The 19,930-nt window shown below is 36.5% G+C and overlaps 1 protein-coding gene across 1 annotated transcript; it reads left to right on the forward strand.

Annotated features, from left to right (window-relative positions):
* Positions 1-2,574: 2,574 nt before the first annotated feature.
* LOC146483431 (uncharacterized) lies at positions 2,575-19,630 on the forward strand. The gene is made up of 16 exons (XM_085105656.1): positions 2,575-2,646; positions 4,531-4,628; positions 5,236-5,410; positions 6,653-6,848; positions 7,423-7,646; positions 8,123-8,233; positions 9,068-9,227; positions 12,214-12,404; positions 12,685-12,795; positions 14,395-14,542; positions 15,137-15,230; positions 15,542-15,594; positions 16,056-16,325; positions 16,768-16,842; positions 18,290-18,403; positions 18,963-19,630. Exons 1-16 carry the CDS (start codon positions 2,605-2,607, stop codon positions 19,343-19,345), a joined length of 2,445 nt encoding a protein of 814 aa, XP_084961782.1. The 5' UTR covers positions 2,575-2,604; the 3' UTR covers positions 19,346-19,630.
* The last annotated feature ends 300 nt before the right edge of the window (positions 19,631-19,930 follow it).

Genomic DNA, 19,930 nt, shown 5'->3' on the forward strand with positions numbered 1-19,930 from the left:
AGCGATGGATTATCTTAAGCATCTCAATAGTCTTCATTAATTTGTTGGTTTTGCCGCGTATTCAAAAAGAGGCGGTATATGAACTTGGGCAGATGAACCTCAGTGTGCACACTCATGAATCACTAAAACTAATCGACAGACGAGGCAGAAAAGAAAGTAAAAAAACAAGACAAAACAGTGAAAATAAAACTAGTGTTTATGTCGGTACTTTTTTTTAAATTCAGGTCGAGAACCGAAAGAACAAAATCTTAACCCATTCCTATGTAAAAATAAATGTATAAATATATTTTGTCTCCAACATGTTATCAGGTAAATGCCGGCGTGTTTTTGACACAACGAATCACCTTTTACATGCTTTCACGCATGCGTGTCCTCACTTCAAACAATCTCATGTGATTTGTTGCGTCGCAAACACGCCCTATTTACCTGATAACATGTTAGAGACTCCCAACTTAGTTTACGAGTCCCTAAGTATGCCCACCCCGAAAATGAGTTGCACATGTGTGAGAGAGTTTGATTTGCAAGTTGAGGAGTTTTATTGAGCTGAGGAGTTTACAGATGTGTTTTTTCAACGGTTTTCGAAAGGATCCTGCAACACAGTTTCCTAATGTGAGTATTAAATATTCTCGACTTTTGCAATTGTAAGCATATAGTCAAAAACTCGGCCACTGAATCTATTTTAGTTTATAGGGTTGCATAGGAAAATAACTGAAGTAATAATTAAGAATTACGTCGAACTATCAAGTGTCTGAATGGGAGTCTTATATTATTCTAGGTTCACACAAGTATAAACTGCCGAAGTTTTGGTTATTGCTATCGGTTACCTTTCTCGTGGAGAATTTTGATGATTAGCTATAATATAAAGTGTGTCAATTGTATCGACTTCATCTCATTTTCATTTCAGAAAAATTAACCCATATTTCTACTGAAACGTAAGTAGAAGAGGGGCTAATATGGTGCACACTATATTTGACTTTTTAATCTTGCCAAAAAAACTGAAAAACACGGTGCTAACAATATGGTAGGTCTATTTAGCTAAGCTTTTCTTTCCCTTTATCATTACGTCGCAAATTTCCATACACAAAGGCATCGATCAGAACATGATTGACTTCATTTGAACTTCATTTTGTATTGATTGATGAGTCCTATAGTTAAAACCGAGAAGAAAAAACATGGTGATAAACATCGTGTTATTTGAGGGTCCTACTGATAGTAATTTTCAGATTATTTTGTTCCAGTCAAATTGGAATGATACGAACGGTTGTGCGGTTGATATCTGCTAGTTGGTTATCGGTTATAAGTCTTCAAGTTAACCCCAAAATGAAGAGAGCGTCACTAACAATGTATACAGATCACTTTAAAATGAAAATACAACCGGGATTAACAGGCGCTGTGCTTCTTACTTGAAGTTAAAGGAAATTTTTACAATATGATGTAGACCTCGTTTGATGATTATTATTCTATGCTTGCTGAATAACGTGATGGAAACCAACAAAGCAATCAATACCTTGGAATAAATATAAAAAGCAGACTGAGGTGGGTAGTTTTACGACTCTTAAAGGCAAAGTGTCATTTCAAACCCCCAAAGGTTTTAGTATTAACAGTGCCGACCATAAATGAAGGTCCAGTTTTGTTATAAACTGCCACCATTGTACTAAAACTGTCCTGATTGTCTGTAACCATAGATGGACTTTAGAAGATTAGGTTGACATTTTTTAAACATATCGCATTTTCCACTAGAGCACATCATGACATATTATTTTCAAGAATTTAGTTGATTTCTTTCTCTTTCAATCTTCTTTTTGTAACTGTATGATATTGATGCAAAAATTTTTAACCAAAAAAGTCAAAATCCCTGTAGCAGCTGCCATTTCAATAAACGTTGGCTAGATCAGTAGATTACAGAAGTTGAAACGAACGAAGAATACGTCGTTTAGCAAGCACGCGTTTCCCAAATCTCTTGCCAGGTGCAGTATTAACTTGCAAGTCTTATTGCCCAACAAATTAATGATCATTGAGAGTCAATAGAAAGACATCTATACAAAAAAAATTATACGGCGCGAATCGTTGATTTTAATGATCTTGCTAGTAATTGACTCGGGAGTCGATCCTCTTTACGTTAATGAAGTTTCAATCATGTTAAAGAAAAATATTTTCTGCACGGTGACGAGAAGAATAAAATGTGTAATTATTTTGGTAAGTTGGCATGGTATTATGGTGTTTGCCTTCTTAATGTTGCTACAAAAGATGTGTTTCTGCTCGTAAGTTGATTGCCAAGTGAACTTAATATTCACAAGCAAACAAGTTACATTTAAGTTCTCAGACGGTGTGTCTACAAACTGCAAAGGCTTAAACAAAAACTTTTAAACTATAAATAATCCATTTTAAATTTTAACGATACAGGTCAGGTGATTAAATTTCTGGCTTTTTAAGTCTTGATGTTTTCACTGTTTATCTTTTTCTCCTTTTTACTTATTTATCACGCTAGATGAATGATTTCTAATTAATGGCCTGCTTGTTTTGATTAACAATTTCTTTATATTTCTTGCGTTCCTTCTTTTATTTTAGGGAGTGAAACTTCATTTAAAATCTTTCGAGACTACGATGACACTGCTTTTACTTCTATTGATTTGGAGACAAGGGATGGTAAGTCCGATCGAAAACAAGAATCAGCGGAGAAGCTTTAGTGCACGTGTATAGCGCACCTTACACACGCTTAAGAAAAATTATGTCATTCCCTTCGGGATTACTGCAAACATATATATAAACACAGTAGAACAAAAATTTGTTGGCTGGACAAATCGCTTTGTTACTTTTTCCACTTACGTTTTTGTAAACGAACATTAATATGATAGATTAATTTTTCATTCAGTTATACAGGCATACTCGGACAATGAAAATTGAAGTTCTCTCAACACGAGTTGAACCAAGGTCATTGGTTCCACTCCGGATGGGAGAACTCGGATTTTCTTTCTAACCAAATCATTACAGAACAAATCGAAAACCATTTTCTTTTAAAATTTCTGGCAGCAACCAACTTCTTCCTACAAGGCAAGTAATGCTTGTTCAAATGTTTAAAATTGATTTTGTGTCGCGATATGTACACGAATTATTATCAAGTACGTATAACTTTTGTTGATTGTAAAGTATATGTAAATTGAAAATGTATATTGCCAAAAGGTCTTGATAGTAGCAGATATATATGTCGATATTCTAAGAAACCACACAACACTTTTTAAATTTGAAAACATGTTTCGACAGTAAAATTAAAATTTTGAAATTAAAAGGATGGGTAAAGCAACTTTAAAGTGCCTATGAAGTAGAAGACAAGTTAAGCTTATTTGAAAGGCTTTTTAAAATAAGGAATGTTGGTGTTTTTAGTTTTGCGATGCCTTCTTTTGTTCCAGTGGTTACATCATGGAGACAAATCATAAAATCATGAATGTCTTTGGAAAGAATGGGCTTAGGTAAATAAAACTTGCCACCAGTATTGTGCCTCAAACAAGGACCAGGAATACAAAAGGGATAGCTCCTCTCACCTTTGTCACACAGTAACCGCTTCAACGTCACATTAGGGATGGCGGACATAGTGAGCAAGTAGGAAGTAAACGTTGTGGAATCGGTATTTCAAGTAATAAAGCCAAACATTTTTTGACAAAATTAACCTAAGCTGTTAAAAGAATATTTTTGACAAAATATATTATAATTGAGCGGCTAAAACAAATGAGCAAATCTCTAGCTTTATTAACGAGGCAAATACGCATAGGAATTTAAATTTAATCTGTCAATATTTTATTGTATCTTGCCGCACGGACTCTGCGATGTTCACAGCTCAGTGTCTGCAATGAAATGACTGGCGGCTTAGCCAGGCCAAGGTTCCTTTTATTGCGGGAGAAAGACACAGGTTGATCTATAGTGTGATGTTCCTATGGCAACACTTTTGGCTCCAGTCCTTTCTGCTTTGAACCTCACATTGCTTTTTGTGATTTTTTATACAAAAGAGAACATCCTGTTTGAGAAGGACGCATATCTATATTGTGCTTAGCCTTCTCATCAACAATTAAGGAATAGGAATGTCATTCCCACATGAGAGAGTATGCACTACTTTGTTTTTCTCAAGTTACATTAATGCTGCCAAGTTTGAACTACATTAATGCAATATTTCCAGAGATATTCTTGATTTTGTGACTTTTCCCCCATAGTGTAACCATTATGACGACATCACATTTTTTCAACGTTTAACTTTAACATCTTTGGAACAAGAAAGGTTATTACAAAAAGAGGTAAAACCATTCCTATTTACTTTGAAAGGTCTTTCAAGTAAGCTAAACGTGTTTAAAACCTCATAGGCACTTTACGACATCACAAAGAAGTTTCGCTGATTCTAAACGAACACGAGAGGGTGCCTGTCTTACTGTTTTGGTGTATACTAAAACAATAATAAAATATAATAAATAAATAAATAAATGAACAATAAATAAATAAATAAATAGATAAATAAATAGATGTAATTATATACCACACTTTTAGGCTCTTTCTCAAGGGCATTGTGTTGCTACAAGTAGAGGACAACCTAAACTTGACGTGAGCGTGTCATTGGCCAATCTTTCTGAACCTGTTGTGCAAAGGTGGGTGTCGTTTTTTCTTTTTTTTTTTTTTTCTTTTTTTTATTAAGTGTGATTGCAATACACGTAAAGTCACAAATCCATTCAATGTTCGAACGTGCCTTATCCTAAACCTTTGTTATTTTATTATTTTAATATTATTTATCAATTAATTTAACCAGAAAGCCCCTTCACAAAGTGGTTTTCAAGGGGGTTCTGGGTTGAATGTTAATCACAATAAAAAGGAGGAATGAATCGTGAAATTAATTAAAATAATAAATACAAGTAATTAAAAAAAACTTGATAAAGTAACTCATTAACTCAAATTTGAGTAGATTGAAATATTAACATAGATTTAAAGGACAGCAGACACGTGTAACCGATGCAAGTTTTGGATAATAACATTATTAAGCTTAATAATTTTATTATTATTATTATTATTATTATTATTATTATTATTATTATTATTATTAACTTACTATTAGCTATAGAGAAAAAAATCTTTTTCCATTTATCTGATCATGCCGAGAAATAACAAAGGACTTCTTTGTTTCTTTTCTTGTTTTTCTTTCCAATTTTTTAACCTTAACCAAGAGCTAGTTTTGTGTATGATGTTCTGGATTTTCCGCAGTGGCTTAGTCACCAATCACCTTACCATAGCTCACAAACCAAGTTCTCGAGGGGCAGCCGGTAACATTGTTGCAAGGTGGTCCTTTCCTTCAACACTCAAATTCAACTCTGCTCAAGTCATAAATGGACCACAATACACTGGCTTGGTTGACCAGGAATCGGCCTTAATTGTAAAGGTAGAATTACACTTCTATGCCACTATTTTCCATTCTTACAACTCTGAACTGATGCTGGTGTTAACCTGGACTTCCAACCTAACGTGGAAATACAATAATACCTTTCGAGGGCCTTTCAACGGCAATGTATTGAGGGGCTACCTTAAAACCGATCTAAGTTGATTAGTTTATTAGTTATTAGCCAAGAATGAATTTCATGTAAATCATGGTTCATCAGTTGTTCCAGGGTACATTCATCAAAATGTGCAACAGTTAAGCTGATATCATCTGCATGCACCGCACTTTAGAATAGAGATCACATGATGGGAGATCATTAATGCAAACAATAAAAAGTAACGGACCAAGAATAGATCCCTGTGGTATTCGGCATTTAATTGTGCTGCTATCTGACAGTACTCCCTCAAGAAACGTCTTCTGAGTTTTTTTAGTGAGGTATGAAGCAAACCAGTTTAGGCTGGCCTGGCACATACAAGAAAATTTCAATTTCTGCAGAAGGATTTCGTGATCCATGGTGTCAAAAGCCTTTTTAAGATCTAGGAAAATGACACCATTTAATAACCCCTTAAGTGTTGGGTTTGTCCATGATTTTAAACCTCTTTCAGGTGGCTGGCATCGGTGTCCATTACTTAACAACACTTACACTTTGACGGATCGATGCTACCAGTCTTTCTCAGTTGATACAACAATAATTACACCAAAAAATTTTAACTATTGGTGAGCAATTTTTTGCAAAGTTTTAAAAATTCCATCAGAGGGGTTCAGAGCCACCCTAAATTTTCGAGAATTTAAGGTTTTTATTTAAATGTCAACCCTTCTGGTGGAATTTTTAAAACTTTCTGAAAAATTGTATCTTAACATGCTGATATAACAGTTCCATAATAACATATGGGGGCCACCGAACTCGTTTTAAAGTTATAACCACTTAAAGATAAAATTAAGAGTGTTTTTAATAGGTCATACTGTTGCTATGGTAACCTTTAATGTCAACATAATGACCGTTACTTGTTCACAAATGTTTAGGCATGTTTTTGGTACCGTTATTGTTGTATCAAGCGATAAAGAATGGTTCTATTAATCTGTCAAAGTATAAGTCCTGCAAAGTGGTCGAGACCAGTGACAGCCGGCTAAAGTGCGTCATAATCTTCAAAAAATATGTTCAATAGTCGTCAATAAAGTCTCTCTCTAAAGACGAATGGACCAGATAATGGTCCTTTTGCATTCATTAACATTTATCAATTTTAGTTTGCGAAACCGGCTCCTTGTGAAAATATTTTCCTCGCTGTCAAGTTCCACGTTGATCAGCAGAAGATAACCTCATCTGGGAAGACTGCAGAAACATCAATCTTTGTGACAGTAGAGTACACTTCGGAAGATGAAAGTCCTGGTGCAGCGTCCCAAACGGAACAAGCATACTCTTCTTTTGTGTACTACGCACCAAGTTAGTAGCTTTTGCCGGCCTTAAGGAATAAAAAAGCAAACGAACAAACAAACACAAACACAGTAAAACAAAGTTTACTTTGAAAGATTGTGGAAAAAAGCGAACCAACCAAACCTTGCAACCAAGAAAGCAAAGCAGCAACAAACAAAGTTGGACTAGTACTATTGGAAAGCCTTCATTTGAATTTAAATTAAACGATACCTCCACTTCTTTGAAGTCTATACAATGCGTTAGAAAGTGTGTTACGGTCAGAGGCAGATATTGGAACTTTCATTGGGCCATGTTTCATCATGACGTATTCGATAGCAGGGCTTACTTTAAAGACAAAACAATTTTTGTCCATTGGCTGTGACTGAAGCAGAAATAGCTTAAGATAAACACTTATCGATATCCTCCCTGAGCTTTACCATTTTCTCCTCTTGTTCAGTGTTAAGTGTAAATGAGGATTTCTTCGGGACCAAAACGATCAGGGCAGACACCAAGGTTTTAGTGAATGAAGAAATATTGAGTTACAAGGTATGCTCAACTGGATAGACCGCCAGAATATCAACAAATCTCATTTTCCTTTGTCTAGCGTGCTCTAGATTTCGTCCATTGGGGATGAGAGACGGTCGGATCAAGGAAAGTCAGCTATCTTCTTCGTCTTACATGAAGACCCAACCGAACAGAGGAGGAAATGCTCCTTACCATTCCAGACCTGGCTCTATTGGTGCGTTCATGGTGGAAGAAGGATTTCTTCAGTTTGACCGGAACCACTTTCTGCAAATCGACTTCCGCTCCAGGGTTAAAGTTGAAGCGGTAAGTTAGTGAGCCCATCAGGACCGTTTTGAAGAATGAAATGACACGACAAAAAAAAACAAAGAAAAATGGATGAAAAGGTCTATCTTCATTAATGACAGCCTACTTTTAGAAGGGACGCCTGTATGTGGCAAATACTCCACGAGAATACCAATCTGATTTTATTTTTCCAATTAGTCGGGGTAGATTTTGCATAAGCCAATCAACTCTTCGGTTAGAAAAAGCGTAGAAGTTATTTTTACTTAGATAACAAATGTTCTTGTTCATATCTATTAGATTAACCTAATTTACAAAAGGCGCATCATTAAGTTTAGCACACGTCACCCGATTTTGCTTTTAACAAGCTTGTGATCATTCGTTGCAACCTTGTTTTGTTCAAATAGTGTCAGCTTTTATTTCTCGGGAGTCTGTAGACTATTACCCTAGTAAATACTTTTTAGAAAAAACCTTGAGGAAAAAATTCGTATTTCTTGTAGTTGTCCATCGAGGGATCACGTGATGCTCATGTGAGTTCGTTCCAAGTGTCCTCCAGCGATGACGAGATAATTTGGAAGATTTTAAAAGATAAAAAAACTGGAAAGGGAAAGGTAATTATCAATACTGGCTTAGCATAGATCGCTATCTTTTAACTAAAAATATATAAAAATAGACCCTATGACCCTCTTAAATGTTCATCCAGGAACATTGTCCTGTGTAGTGGAAGCTTAGGCCTTCTTGTATTTTCAAGTAAGGCCAGTAGATCCCCTGCCCCTTCTCTTTCATTTTCTTCAGGAGCATTTATCCTATGATAATAAAACTTGGAGTGGGTAAAGTAAGTCCAAAAATGTTGACATTTAGGTCCACTAAGAGAAACGATAACACCAGAAACAAAACTAGATAGAAGCGAAATAAATAAAGCGATCTGCTTTCACAGACTGGTCTGTTTTTAGATTACTTTTTCCCTCAACATTTTAAATGCCGGTCCACATCAGTTCATGATTGTTTACCTAGCCTACCGTGGGAGTCTTAGTTTCTAACAATAACTGAGGGAACGGAAATGCCATGACAAGAATGTACAGCAGCTGTACTCTCCAGGTAATGGGCTTCTGGTTTGCACAGGCTGTTTAGGACTAAAAAGAGTTAAGTAGTATTTGTAACTCATAATCGCTTTTCTATTTTTATTGCCGCAACGGCCATACATTCTGGACCACAGAAGTAAGATCGGAAACAAGCACATAGTAGTCAGCTTTACAAACTTGTTTTGCCAAGAAGGCTAAAAACCTAAGCAACTCAAATATGCTCTGGCAGTTTTCCCGACCGCATCAAAATTTTCTCCTAAAATAAATTGTTACACTTATGACATTCAGTTAAGACCATCTGCAAAAATTATGTTGTTTTCATCTTAAACTTGTGCAACTAATTCTCATTTTCTCCCTCTTTAGGAATTTCCAGGTAACGACATGTATACTCTAGAAAAAGTAGTAATTTTCCAGCCACCAATCGTCAGCCAGTTTTTACGAATCAATCCGCGCTCGTGGATCACTAACGTGTCAATAATGGCGGTCGAGTTTTATGGATGTTACCTTAAGGAAAAAGGAAATGGTAAGTAGTAACAGTGTGTTGTTTGCACTAAAGTAAAACTTTATATTGTTATGTTTTTAAGCACGAAACAGCAATTACAGATCGTCATTTAAGGGACAGTATCACGCTATTTTTAGTAACACATTGAAAATCGGAAAGACGCTATTCAGTTGATAGCAGCCAAGATATAATGACAAAATTCCATTAAAAGGCTATCAGAATGCAAAGAAACTATCCACGGATATTTTCGCCAGCAGATGACCAAGATAGAGAGGGGTTCAAATTTGAAAACGTCTGGCAGACGTTTTCAAATTTCGCTGTTGTAACGCACTAAAAATCGCCGGTTGTACTATATTTTGGTTCAACCTTTCGTCTTAGAATTACTAGTAATATTTCTTTAAATTAGCGATTGAGAAATTAAGTAACACAGTGTTCAAAATTTAAAGTTGGTGAATTTTGGCCAAAAATCATGATATCTCCCATCGATCTCCCATGATACAGCTCCTTTAAGAGCGACTATTATAAGACACCCATATTCACTTTTTATCTTAAAATATAGATTTCATTAATGACTCTTCCATCAACTTCTCTTGACAAGTAGGTAGCTGTCTTAAAATGTTGTGATTTGAACTTTTCGCCTCCCAGGCTGTGCTCGAAATGCAGTTGCGTGATCGTGAAATTTACAAGACTTGCAGCAGTTAGTTTTAGAGAATACGGTTCATTCAAAACCTCCTATTTCGCTAGTTACAAAGATTACTCTTCACGTTTATAATACGATGAATTGCAATCAGAAGCTTTAATTACTGTACTGTACTGTATCCGAGGGCACAAAATTTATCTACTTTGAACACTTATCGCAACACGCGATTTTAACCCAAGTTTTGAGGAATAAATTGCAAACATATGGCTCGTACTCACATTCTCTTGTACAAATCCGCAGTAGAAAGTTCCATCCCTAGTCTGTGAAAATCTGTTAAAACATTTGGCTGCAATCCAGTGTCAGTTTCTGTTTGTGCCATTACGATTAACACGGCCATACTTCCATCTAACATGTCGCCAACGAATGTTAGCAACAAACCAAGAAATGAGATAGTTATCGCTTTCAAATTTCTCCACGAAGCAAGATTAAACATTTCTTACCGATCTGATTATAAGAGAAAGATTGGAAGGGTCATGCAACGGATGAGCCCATCACATTGAAACAAAATCACTGCCCATCATGTTGTTTTCTTAGTCGCTGACCAGGTCGTTTATTGGCTCAAGCCACTTTAAAGTGCATATGAAGTGCAAAATAATTTATGCCTTTTTGAAAGGCCTTTAAAAGAGAAAAGAATACTGTTTTTTCTTTTAGAGTATCTTCTCTCGCCTCAGAGATATTCAAGTTTTTGTTAAAAAGCTGATGACGTCACGAATCGTCTCAGTTCAAAGATAAATCACAAAATCAAGAATATCTCGAGAATTATTAGGGTGATGCTCCTCAAACTTACACCAACAATGTACGCCAGGTAAGAAAAGAAATAACACCCATTTTGAGGTTGCCATGGAAGTATTACTCTCGGCCACAGTCGCTGACTGCTAGGAACCAATTATCTCCGTTTTCGACAATTTTCGGCTAAGAAAAAAACATGGTGGACAGTGAATTTGTTTGAATGCGATGGACTTATCTCGTTGCATGAACGCTTTAACGAAACCCTTCCAGCTTTTCTGTTACAACCTAATCGGAAACATTTAATCTTACTTCGTGGAGAAATTTGAAAGCGATAGTTGTCTCATTTATTGGTTTGTTGCTAACATTCGTTGGTGACATGCATATATGTTCGAGGGAAATATGGCCGTGTTTAAGTCGTAATGTCACAACTTTCACCTCTCACTTGTGGAACTGAAACTGGATTGCAACCAAATATTTAACAGATTTTCACAGACTAGGGATGGAATTTTCCACTGATATGTACAAGAGCCTGTTCGTATGAGCCACTTTTGTAATTTATTCCTCAGAACTTGGGCTGAATCGCATGTTGCGATGAGTGCTCAAAGAAGATTAACTTTGTGCCCTCAGATTTATTACATTAATTAAATTTTATGATTGCAATTTATCATATTATACACGTGGAGCATCATTGTTTATAAGTAACGAATTAGATTAGATGATTCTTATTCTCCAGAACTAACAGCTGCACGGCTTGTAAAATTGCCGGGGTGAGAAAAGTTCGAATAAGAAAGTTTTAAGCTGGTTAAATTTCTCCGTAAGTATTTTATATTTCTTACCCACTTGCCAAGATTAGTTGATCGAAAACTTAACAGCAAGATGTATTTTTTAGATAAAAATTGAATTTGAGGATCTTAGAGGTAGTCGCCCTTATTAGGAGAACTCTTACAGAGATTTTTTTGTGTTTTGGTAAAAACTGCTGAACTAAAGGTATTTATCAACTTGCTCTTCTAAAGAGCACCGAGAATGGTTTTTCTCGCAGGAGAAACTATAATCAGCTATTTAGCGATTTCTCTAAAATACACTGAAAGAGCATTATCGTCCAAAGAAAGAGAGAAAACAACCAAGCTTGTATATACATTTTTTAAACAACTTCTACATATTTATGCAATTATCCATATCTTAAAGACGCAACGTTATCTATGATTTGCAATATAACTTGAAATTATAATGTTCTTCCTGTGTATTTAAGAAACATTGCTTAAAACTTGTTGTAGTCTATTCTAGAAGAGCTCTTGGTAACTAAACGGAACCATTAGTTCAAGATTTTCCACCGATAAAATATGTTGAAGTTGCTTAAAAATTGGATTATACGACTATTGATTTTTTCAATTACCCTAGTCCCAGAGTTTTTTCTTGGTTTTTCCCCACGTGAGAGAGCCGCGAAGCGGCGAACACGTGGGGAAAAATCAAGAAAAACCTCTGGGACCAGGGTACTTTTCACTATTTCTTTGGATGAAAATTGGTTTTGTGCTGTATATCATTTTATTTTAGTTAAGTGCGCTAATGTACGCTTTATAGTACCACGCCCCCTAGGTATGGAGTCTGGCGACATCAAAGATTCTCAGATAACTGCTTCCAGTGAAACAACAGGAGGGACACGGTATCAGTCCCGTCTTAACGCAGGACCAGAAAAAGCGTGGTGTGTTAATGAGACGGATTCCGTCAGGGCATTGACGATTGACCTACAGAGAGAGTATTCAATCACCAAGGTAAAAAGTTTAAAATATGTATCTTTTATATGTATTCCGAACAGTGTCTAAGTACGTACTAGACAAGTCTGCCGTCTGTTTTTTTAAAACCACGAACGGTAAATTGCAGCTAAGTAGCTGTTATTTGAATGATAATGTTACGGAATTCGAGAAATACTTTAAGCATAGATTCTGGAAGAACGCAAACAGCAGTCCTTCACTGCAAAACAGACTCAACAAATCAAAATGTTGCCATTTACCGTCAAGTGTACTAACATAATCGCTTTTTCTACTTCAACAGGTTTCAATTCAGGGGAAAATGTGTCAGCCTGACAAAGAATGCGAGATGCCTCCTGAATTCGTCTACCTGGCATTTGACGGGGTTAACTATGAAGAGAATGGAAAGACGAAGGTATATTCAAAAGACAGAAAGTCAGCATTTGGAATATCATTACAGTGTGTCTGTTGTTCCAAAGGAGGGTTCTCTAAGCGCTGACATACAGGTTGATCTTTTTTACAGACCTATTTTCTCATAGGATCGTTAAGTACATGGGAGAAATGCGCATGCACCCTTTACTACAACTTAAAAAGGTCATTTCACTTGGTATCGTCTAATAATCCTTCAGAGGAAGTTTTTAGGCTTATGCTAGAGGTCTGTCATTAGTTTCAAAATTTGTTGGGTTTGACAATGAAAACAAATTGAATCACTAGAATTAAAGTTTGCGGACGGTTTCTCCTAATACAGAGGTATTTTCGCGCAGTTTATGACCATTCAAGAAACGCAGATCTTAGCAAGGGGGATTGAGCACTAAAAATAAAATTGGGCGTTGCCACGCCTTTTTCTGTGATAATCAGGCAACTATAATGCTAAAAACGGCCTTTCAGTAAATGTCAGTGTATTTGACGCAGAGCACACTAAGGAGACTCTGCAGATCGAATTGAAAGTTATAAATGTTGGTTTTTGATGAGTGGAGGAAACGGGAGTACTACGATAAAATGGATGGGAAGCACAACGAAACTCAACCCACCGATATGATGCGTGTTCGGAAATCGAACCCAAGCTACATTGGGGTGAAGAGCTTTTACCTTATCTTCAGCCCAACGTAACAAAAAAGAAGAAAAATCCATTAAAGATAAGTTTTTACTGTGAGAGCTCAAGAGAAGAGAACTTGAGTCTGTGAGTTTACTAAATCATTTTACGATATACAAGAAAAGGTTGGACCCATTGTAATTGGTAAATTATTTTTCCGGATGTCACACATCCAAACAGAAAACAAAGACACAACGCCGATCAGTGTCCACCTACTTCAGTTTAAAAAAAAAAAAACTTCACAGTTTTAGTAAACTAAGACTCATAAAAACGTATTGTCTTTGTGCTCCCAAAGGAAAAAGCTTACCTTTAACGGGCTTTCCTCATTTTTCTTTTACGTTTGACCACGGTTAAACTCTCAGCTATGCGCGATCCCTGCTCCATGCATCATCGATCTTATGTGTAGAGTCAGCTATGTTCAAAGCTCCGAGTATGTTGATAAAGATGTGAGTTTATACATTTGACAAATCTAAGATCGTAGCTGCTACTACTGAGTAATTTTGGTCAGCTCCCAACAAATGCGTGAAAATATAATTTTTCTAGCTCCAGCTCTCATAACCTAGCCACTCACCCAAAACAACAACGCTAATTAAAATATAGGATGATGAATAAATGAAGTGTTCTGTGGTGAATTGGGTCCACATGTTGTGCACGCATGATCAGTGCATAAGTGCTGTTATGAAAGAAACTGGAAAGGCTGAAAACGTGGTAAGTAAGAGGAATGATTCCCTGGGTAATTGACAGACATAACCGAAAACCAGATAAGCGTTCAAGATCGAATCGAGAGGCTTTAGAAGAGAAATACTCGGGGTAAGACAATTCGTGGTTGCCGAAGAGTTCTTTCAGTGGATTTACAACATGTAACGTAAAATATTCAACACAACTCTTCATTATTGTTTTCGTTGTTCTTGCTTTTTGTAGCGTTTCCAAGGAAACACAAGTGACGACGTAATTTCACACACCCTTGTCATTCCTCAAAAAGCCTCAAGAGTGACTTTTGACCTCAGCGGTACTCAAGGCGAGAGATGTATGCGCGTAGAGCTTTATGGGAATCCTGTCGAAGAAAAAGGTACTCTGTAGGTAAAGAATAAATAGCCAAAGAACTCTTGTCGACAAAATGTGAAGAGAATTTCCTGGCTGTTGCGGTGAGGTTGCCGTTATGGGAGGATCTTACCAAACACATTTGAGTCAAAGTCGGCACGATTGTACTGCCATCCAGATATGCATTCTTTGTAAATTTCACAGTATTTGAAAGCTTATTTCTTTAAGAATATTCAACAAGGCAATCGCTCTGACATGTACCCTGATTATAAAGCCGCTGTGCTCTCTTAATCTATGGAGTTCATTTGTTCGTAGTACATTGTTTGATACATAATAATGACGCAAACTGTAAACAATGACGTCAGCAAATATTTTTCTATGCCATGAAATTGAGCAACATGGACTCCACATGTGATTAAAAGACACTAAAAGTTCCTATTGCCATCAAAAACAGTTACCAGGTTTTTATCAAATCAGTGCAAAAAAATTAACTTTCAATGTTTTGCATTTAATGCCAGTCATTGACGGATAAAGTAAACTTGTAAGAGCTGGAATTTCATCGAAATTTAATCCACGTAACGTAATCTATACCTAAATTCAGTTCTATTTTATTTTTTTACAGAAAGTGTAGCAATCGTGAAGCGTGGGTTTCTCTGTATAAATGACAGCAGCCAATCAATTGTTTTTATGTGCTTTGGTGAATATCAAGAGGAGGGGTAAGGAGACTTCGAGAAACGTTTATACAGGTTCTTATCAACCTTCTGAAGAAAAGAACAAAATGTCTCTTCGCTTGAAATGCCGCTTCAAGAAGATAATTTTCGCCTAATATTGTTACGAATTGAAACATTAAACTCACAAAGTCAGCTTTGTTTTAGAACCTCTTTTAATTATTTTTTGTTTGCTTGCTTGTTTATAACATTACGCATTTCATGCCCATTAGTCAAAGCAGTCTTCTGTTAGTAGCGACAATAATGTAACAGATGCTAATAAAGTGTCGTAATAACGGCTGGTGTGATTATCTCATCAGGTTTCCAAGAAGCACATGTTTTCGTTCAGTTAATCATGGTGTGTCCAGCACAGGTAGGAATGTAAAAGAAAACATTTCAAAATTATGATTTAGATCTAGGATGAAGATCCTAAAGATATTGTTTGTAGGATCTTCAAGCATCTGGAGATTTTCTACTCGTCCCTAGGGTCTTCTAGCTGTTCAAAATAATATGATTACTTGAAGTCGTCTTTTGCTTCCCAGTGTTCAAGTGTTCAGTGTCAAGTGTTCCACATTCAACTGATATCTTGACTAAATATATCGAAATTTATGACCGTCACTGTAAACGTTATTTTATCATGCAAAATGAAATGTAGCACATTACTCATTTTAAATTTTTCTCTTTGTCTCTTGATGTGGATAACTTCGGACGACGCTACCTTTACGAATGGTCCTGTTTCCTTTTTTTCTTGAGTTAGGCTTCTCGATTTGTTTCAAATAATGCCGTTACATCTGCCTGTACCACTGTATTAATAGGAGACGTTATTTTTTCTAGGTCTTGATCCTCGTTTGTTTACAATTCTGGCATTTGATTATCAGAGAAAACGTCTTTACGGTGTAAGCAAACGCGGCAGGCAGTACATGGAAAGCACAGACGTTTATGGACTTAATTGGCACGTGATACATCAAACGACGTGGGCGAAAATCAGACAGACGCCTGGAATTAAATTTGTCCAGGAAGTTCCTTTTGTACCTGAAACTCGCTTTACCAGGAACCCAGCTCCAGAAATCCAAGATACTGACAACGACAGAAATATTTGGGGAGGTAAGACACGGATATTGCAGTCTCTCTCCTGGCCTTTTAAATCTGGAAATGAGATTAAAAGGTCAAGAAGAGGTGCTTAAGGACTGATATTTATAAAAACGTGATTTTGCACAGACGTGGCGGCGGATCACTCTATGGACAAGAAAAAAAAAACGGTGAAAAAAGTTTTGAGGCTGTAATGTCCACAATTTACCGTTTCAATTAAGGCGCAGTATTCAATTGCTTCAATATAACCTTGTGATTTTCCCAGTTTTGTTTGTTCAAAGAAGAAGACCGCATTCATCTTAACCACTTACCTCTACGTGTAAGCGTGGTGATATCTCCATTCTTCCAGTAAATCATACCTTAGATTAGCTCTCAAAGGGATTCCTGTTGCTTTAGTGAAACGTAGTTGCCATGAATTCTACACTGAAGTGGGAAATACTCATCTTTATCTTCATAGGATCGTCCATCGGTCTTCATATTTTTCCTTCACTTGGAAACAGATGGCTTTTGGTGGGCACGTGGCGAAATCACGGTAAATAAAACTTAACATGCTTAAAACAAAAATTACTCAAATATAAACCTAGCATTTGGGAGAAGTGAATTAAACCAAGAATAATCGCAGGCAATTTTCCAAATTAATATTATAGTTAAAGTAAGATAGTACAATAAATTGTATCAAACATATAAACAAGAAACGTGCAATATTCAACAAACAGATTGCATTTTGGCAGTGCGTGTGTACTCTGATAATAGGGAGCTTTAGCAACGATGACGGCGACGTAACGAGAACGTTAAAAAAGCAATAGGCTTAATAACCAAAACAACAACTCTGCACGTGTATTGCATTTTTTGGTACACTTCTTTGTCATCACTGCACGCCTAAAACGTGAAATTTTCTGATGGGACGTCTTATAGAGGACGTAAACACACCACGACGAATTGTCCTTTCTCTTTCTAAACTTGGGTTTGGTCTCCAAAAATTCAAATCCTGGAAAGTTCACCTACATATGACATTCAAAGCGCGTTGGAATAATCGCGTCAACGTTTAAAAAAACGCGATTTTTTTTCAATAGTGATGTTTTTGCTCTCATTGCCGTCATCGTTGCAGGTGACGTCAAAACGTGGTAAAAACGACGAAGTAAGCAACGAGCTGCAGGAAAATAGACGTACTTACCATGTTTTGACAGACTCTGTGCGCTGTTAGAGTACACATCCGCGCGCCACCATATGGAATCTATTCGTTTTACACATTGTTTTGATGTCGGTTATCCCTCATAAAATTAGACTTTTTTCAAAAATCTTCGAGATGATTTGCGTGCGAAGTAAAACGACAAAATAGTTGGCTTTTATTACGCAAGTTATGATCTTTAAAAAGAAAGAACTCCTATTTGCAAATACAAGGCTAACAAAGCTTATGTTTGGTTAAGAATCTGTCACCTTAATTTTATTATTCAAAGTTTTAAAAGTGAGGACAAAGTTGAACTTTGTCCGGCTCATTACTTCATTCGTGCTTCCGGCTTTAATTACAAAGTCCTCTCTAGAGTACATTGTCCATTTTATAAATATTCACACAAGTTTCGCCGCGTTTGTTGAGACACCTTCTTGAATATTACTCCAAGTTAATTTACAATCTTATCGAAAACAAAAACAAACAAAAAACCATACTTATTTACAATTTCGTATCCTAAGCTAAAAAAAACAAATAAAAAATTACAGACATATTCATATAATTATAAATTCTAGGCAGAGTACAAACTAGCCAAGAGGGTTGAGAGTAGTGTAGGAAAAGTGTCATAGTACCCCTAGACTCTCCCTCTTAACCATCTTCTGTTGTTTGCCTAAAGTCAAAACAGGTGATAACTCAGCGAGAAATTTTGACGGTGTTTTTTTTTTTATTTTATTATTATTATCATTATCATTATCATTATCATTATCATTATTATTATTATTATTATTATATTTTTTTGCACAATTTTTAGATATAGATGAGTGTGCCAGCAGCCCATGTTTAAACGGAGGAACGTGCATTGACCAAATGGCCAGATATGACTGCAGCTGTGTCAAAGGATTTTATGGGCGACATTGTGAAGATAGTATTTCATTTATTGTATTTCTGCTAATTAGAAAGCAAAGACATGTTTTTATGACCTGGTTTGAAGAAATCGCTGTTTAAAACACAGCTGCTGTATACGGAGCATTGAATTAAGGCCTGCAATATTTTTTAGGTCCCGATGTTAGACTAGCAACAGACCAATAGAAACGTTCCTGTGAAATATTCACCAGCAGTTTGAACGTTACAACAAAGGATTGTGCACGGTCGCTACCGTTCTAACATAAATTGGTGTACCGTTGCTATCAAGTTTGGAGGGAAAGATTTCATGACAAGCCAGTCAATTAAAAATGATCTGGATGAAGCTTACCCACGGTACATTGAATGGGTCGTCAATCAATAATTTTAGTATTTATGTATAATCTTAAATAAACCAGTTAGCTTTGAAAGTGGTTCTCAGCTAAAAAATAACCACATTTTGATTTTTCATTTTGTCCCTATTTGCGATAAAAATTGGCCTTTGGGGTAGTTCCTCTTGGCCCCTTTACAACATTTCTTTCCTCTTCTTCTTTTGTTTTCTTTTTCATGTCTTGCCGAATCAGCTTGTCCGCCAGGCTGGAGAAAGCACGAGAACAATTGTGTGTTTATTGACTACGCTGTCACCGCAACCTGGCCTGTAGCTCGAGCAACCTGCCAGAAGTTCGGGGCGGACCTTCCAGTAATCAGATCAGCCAACGATAATAACCACTTAGTGTGGTTAGCCTCGAACTTTGAAATTTGGATTGGGCTTTACCAAAGCGAGATCGATCTAAAGTGGTACTGGGTTGATGGTATTGCTCTAGAGGGACAGTTTACGTGGTGGCTCCCCGGTGATCCAAACGGCGGCCTGGAGCGATGTGTCATGCTCTTTCCGTATCATAATAAATGGGTTGACCAACCTTGTGGTCAATTGAAAAGGTTTGTTTGCCAGATAACTTCGACTTGAAACTGCCGCTTCAGCGCGTTTGTCGATATTAACAGGGGCACCCAACGACAGTTTTCTCTCAGATCCTTTGAAACGCTATTTTAGGCTATCTGGGGTGCCTTTAAAGCTCTGTAGGTTCATTTTAGGCTGCGCTATAATATTTTTATCTGTTCGGTCATTCTAGGGGAACTTCAGTCTTTTCGAAATTACTAGGGCATTTTTGTCCATTTCCCGAAAACCTTAGGTCTTGTTTCCTTTCCGAAAATCTTTGCTGACCTTTTTTCGGTACCCGAAACGACATTTTTATCAATCCGTATCAGGAAAGTTCGAGGTGAAAATTCCCCTCAGGAAATTGTAGGGGATTAAGGACCTTCCGAACAGATAATTTACCGAAACGATCCGTTGGGTGCCCCTGATATTAATTCCTCTCACTATGAGATGCAAAGCTTGCGTACAAATTACGCTAACCGTTCAGTCTATGCCTGGATAAAATACTGAATGAAAGATGACTTGAGGTATCTTTTTTTAAAGGAAAACTTTAATTTCCTTAATTTCTTTCCTTTTTACAGACATTAGAATATGTATGTAATCTATGTTCAAGAAAAA

The sequence above is a fragment of the Pavona decussata genome, unplaced genomic scaffold (assembly GCF_977016875.1).
Source record: "Pavona decussata unplaced genomic scaffold, jaPavDecu1.1 SCAFFOLD_38, whole genome shotgun sequence".
NCBI lineage: Eukaryota > Metazoa > Cnidaria > Anthozoa > Scleractinia > Agariciidae > Pavona > Pavona decussata.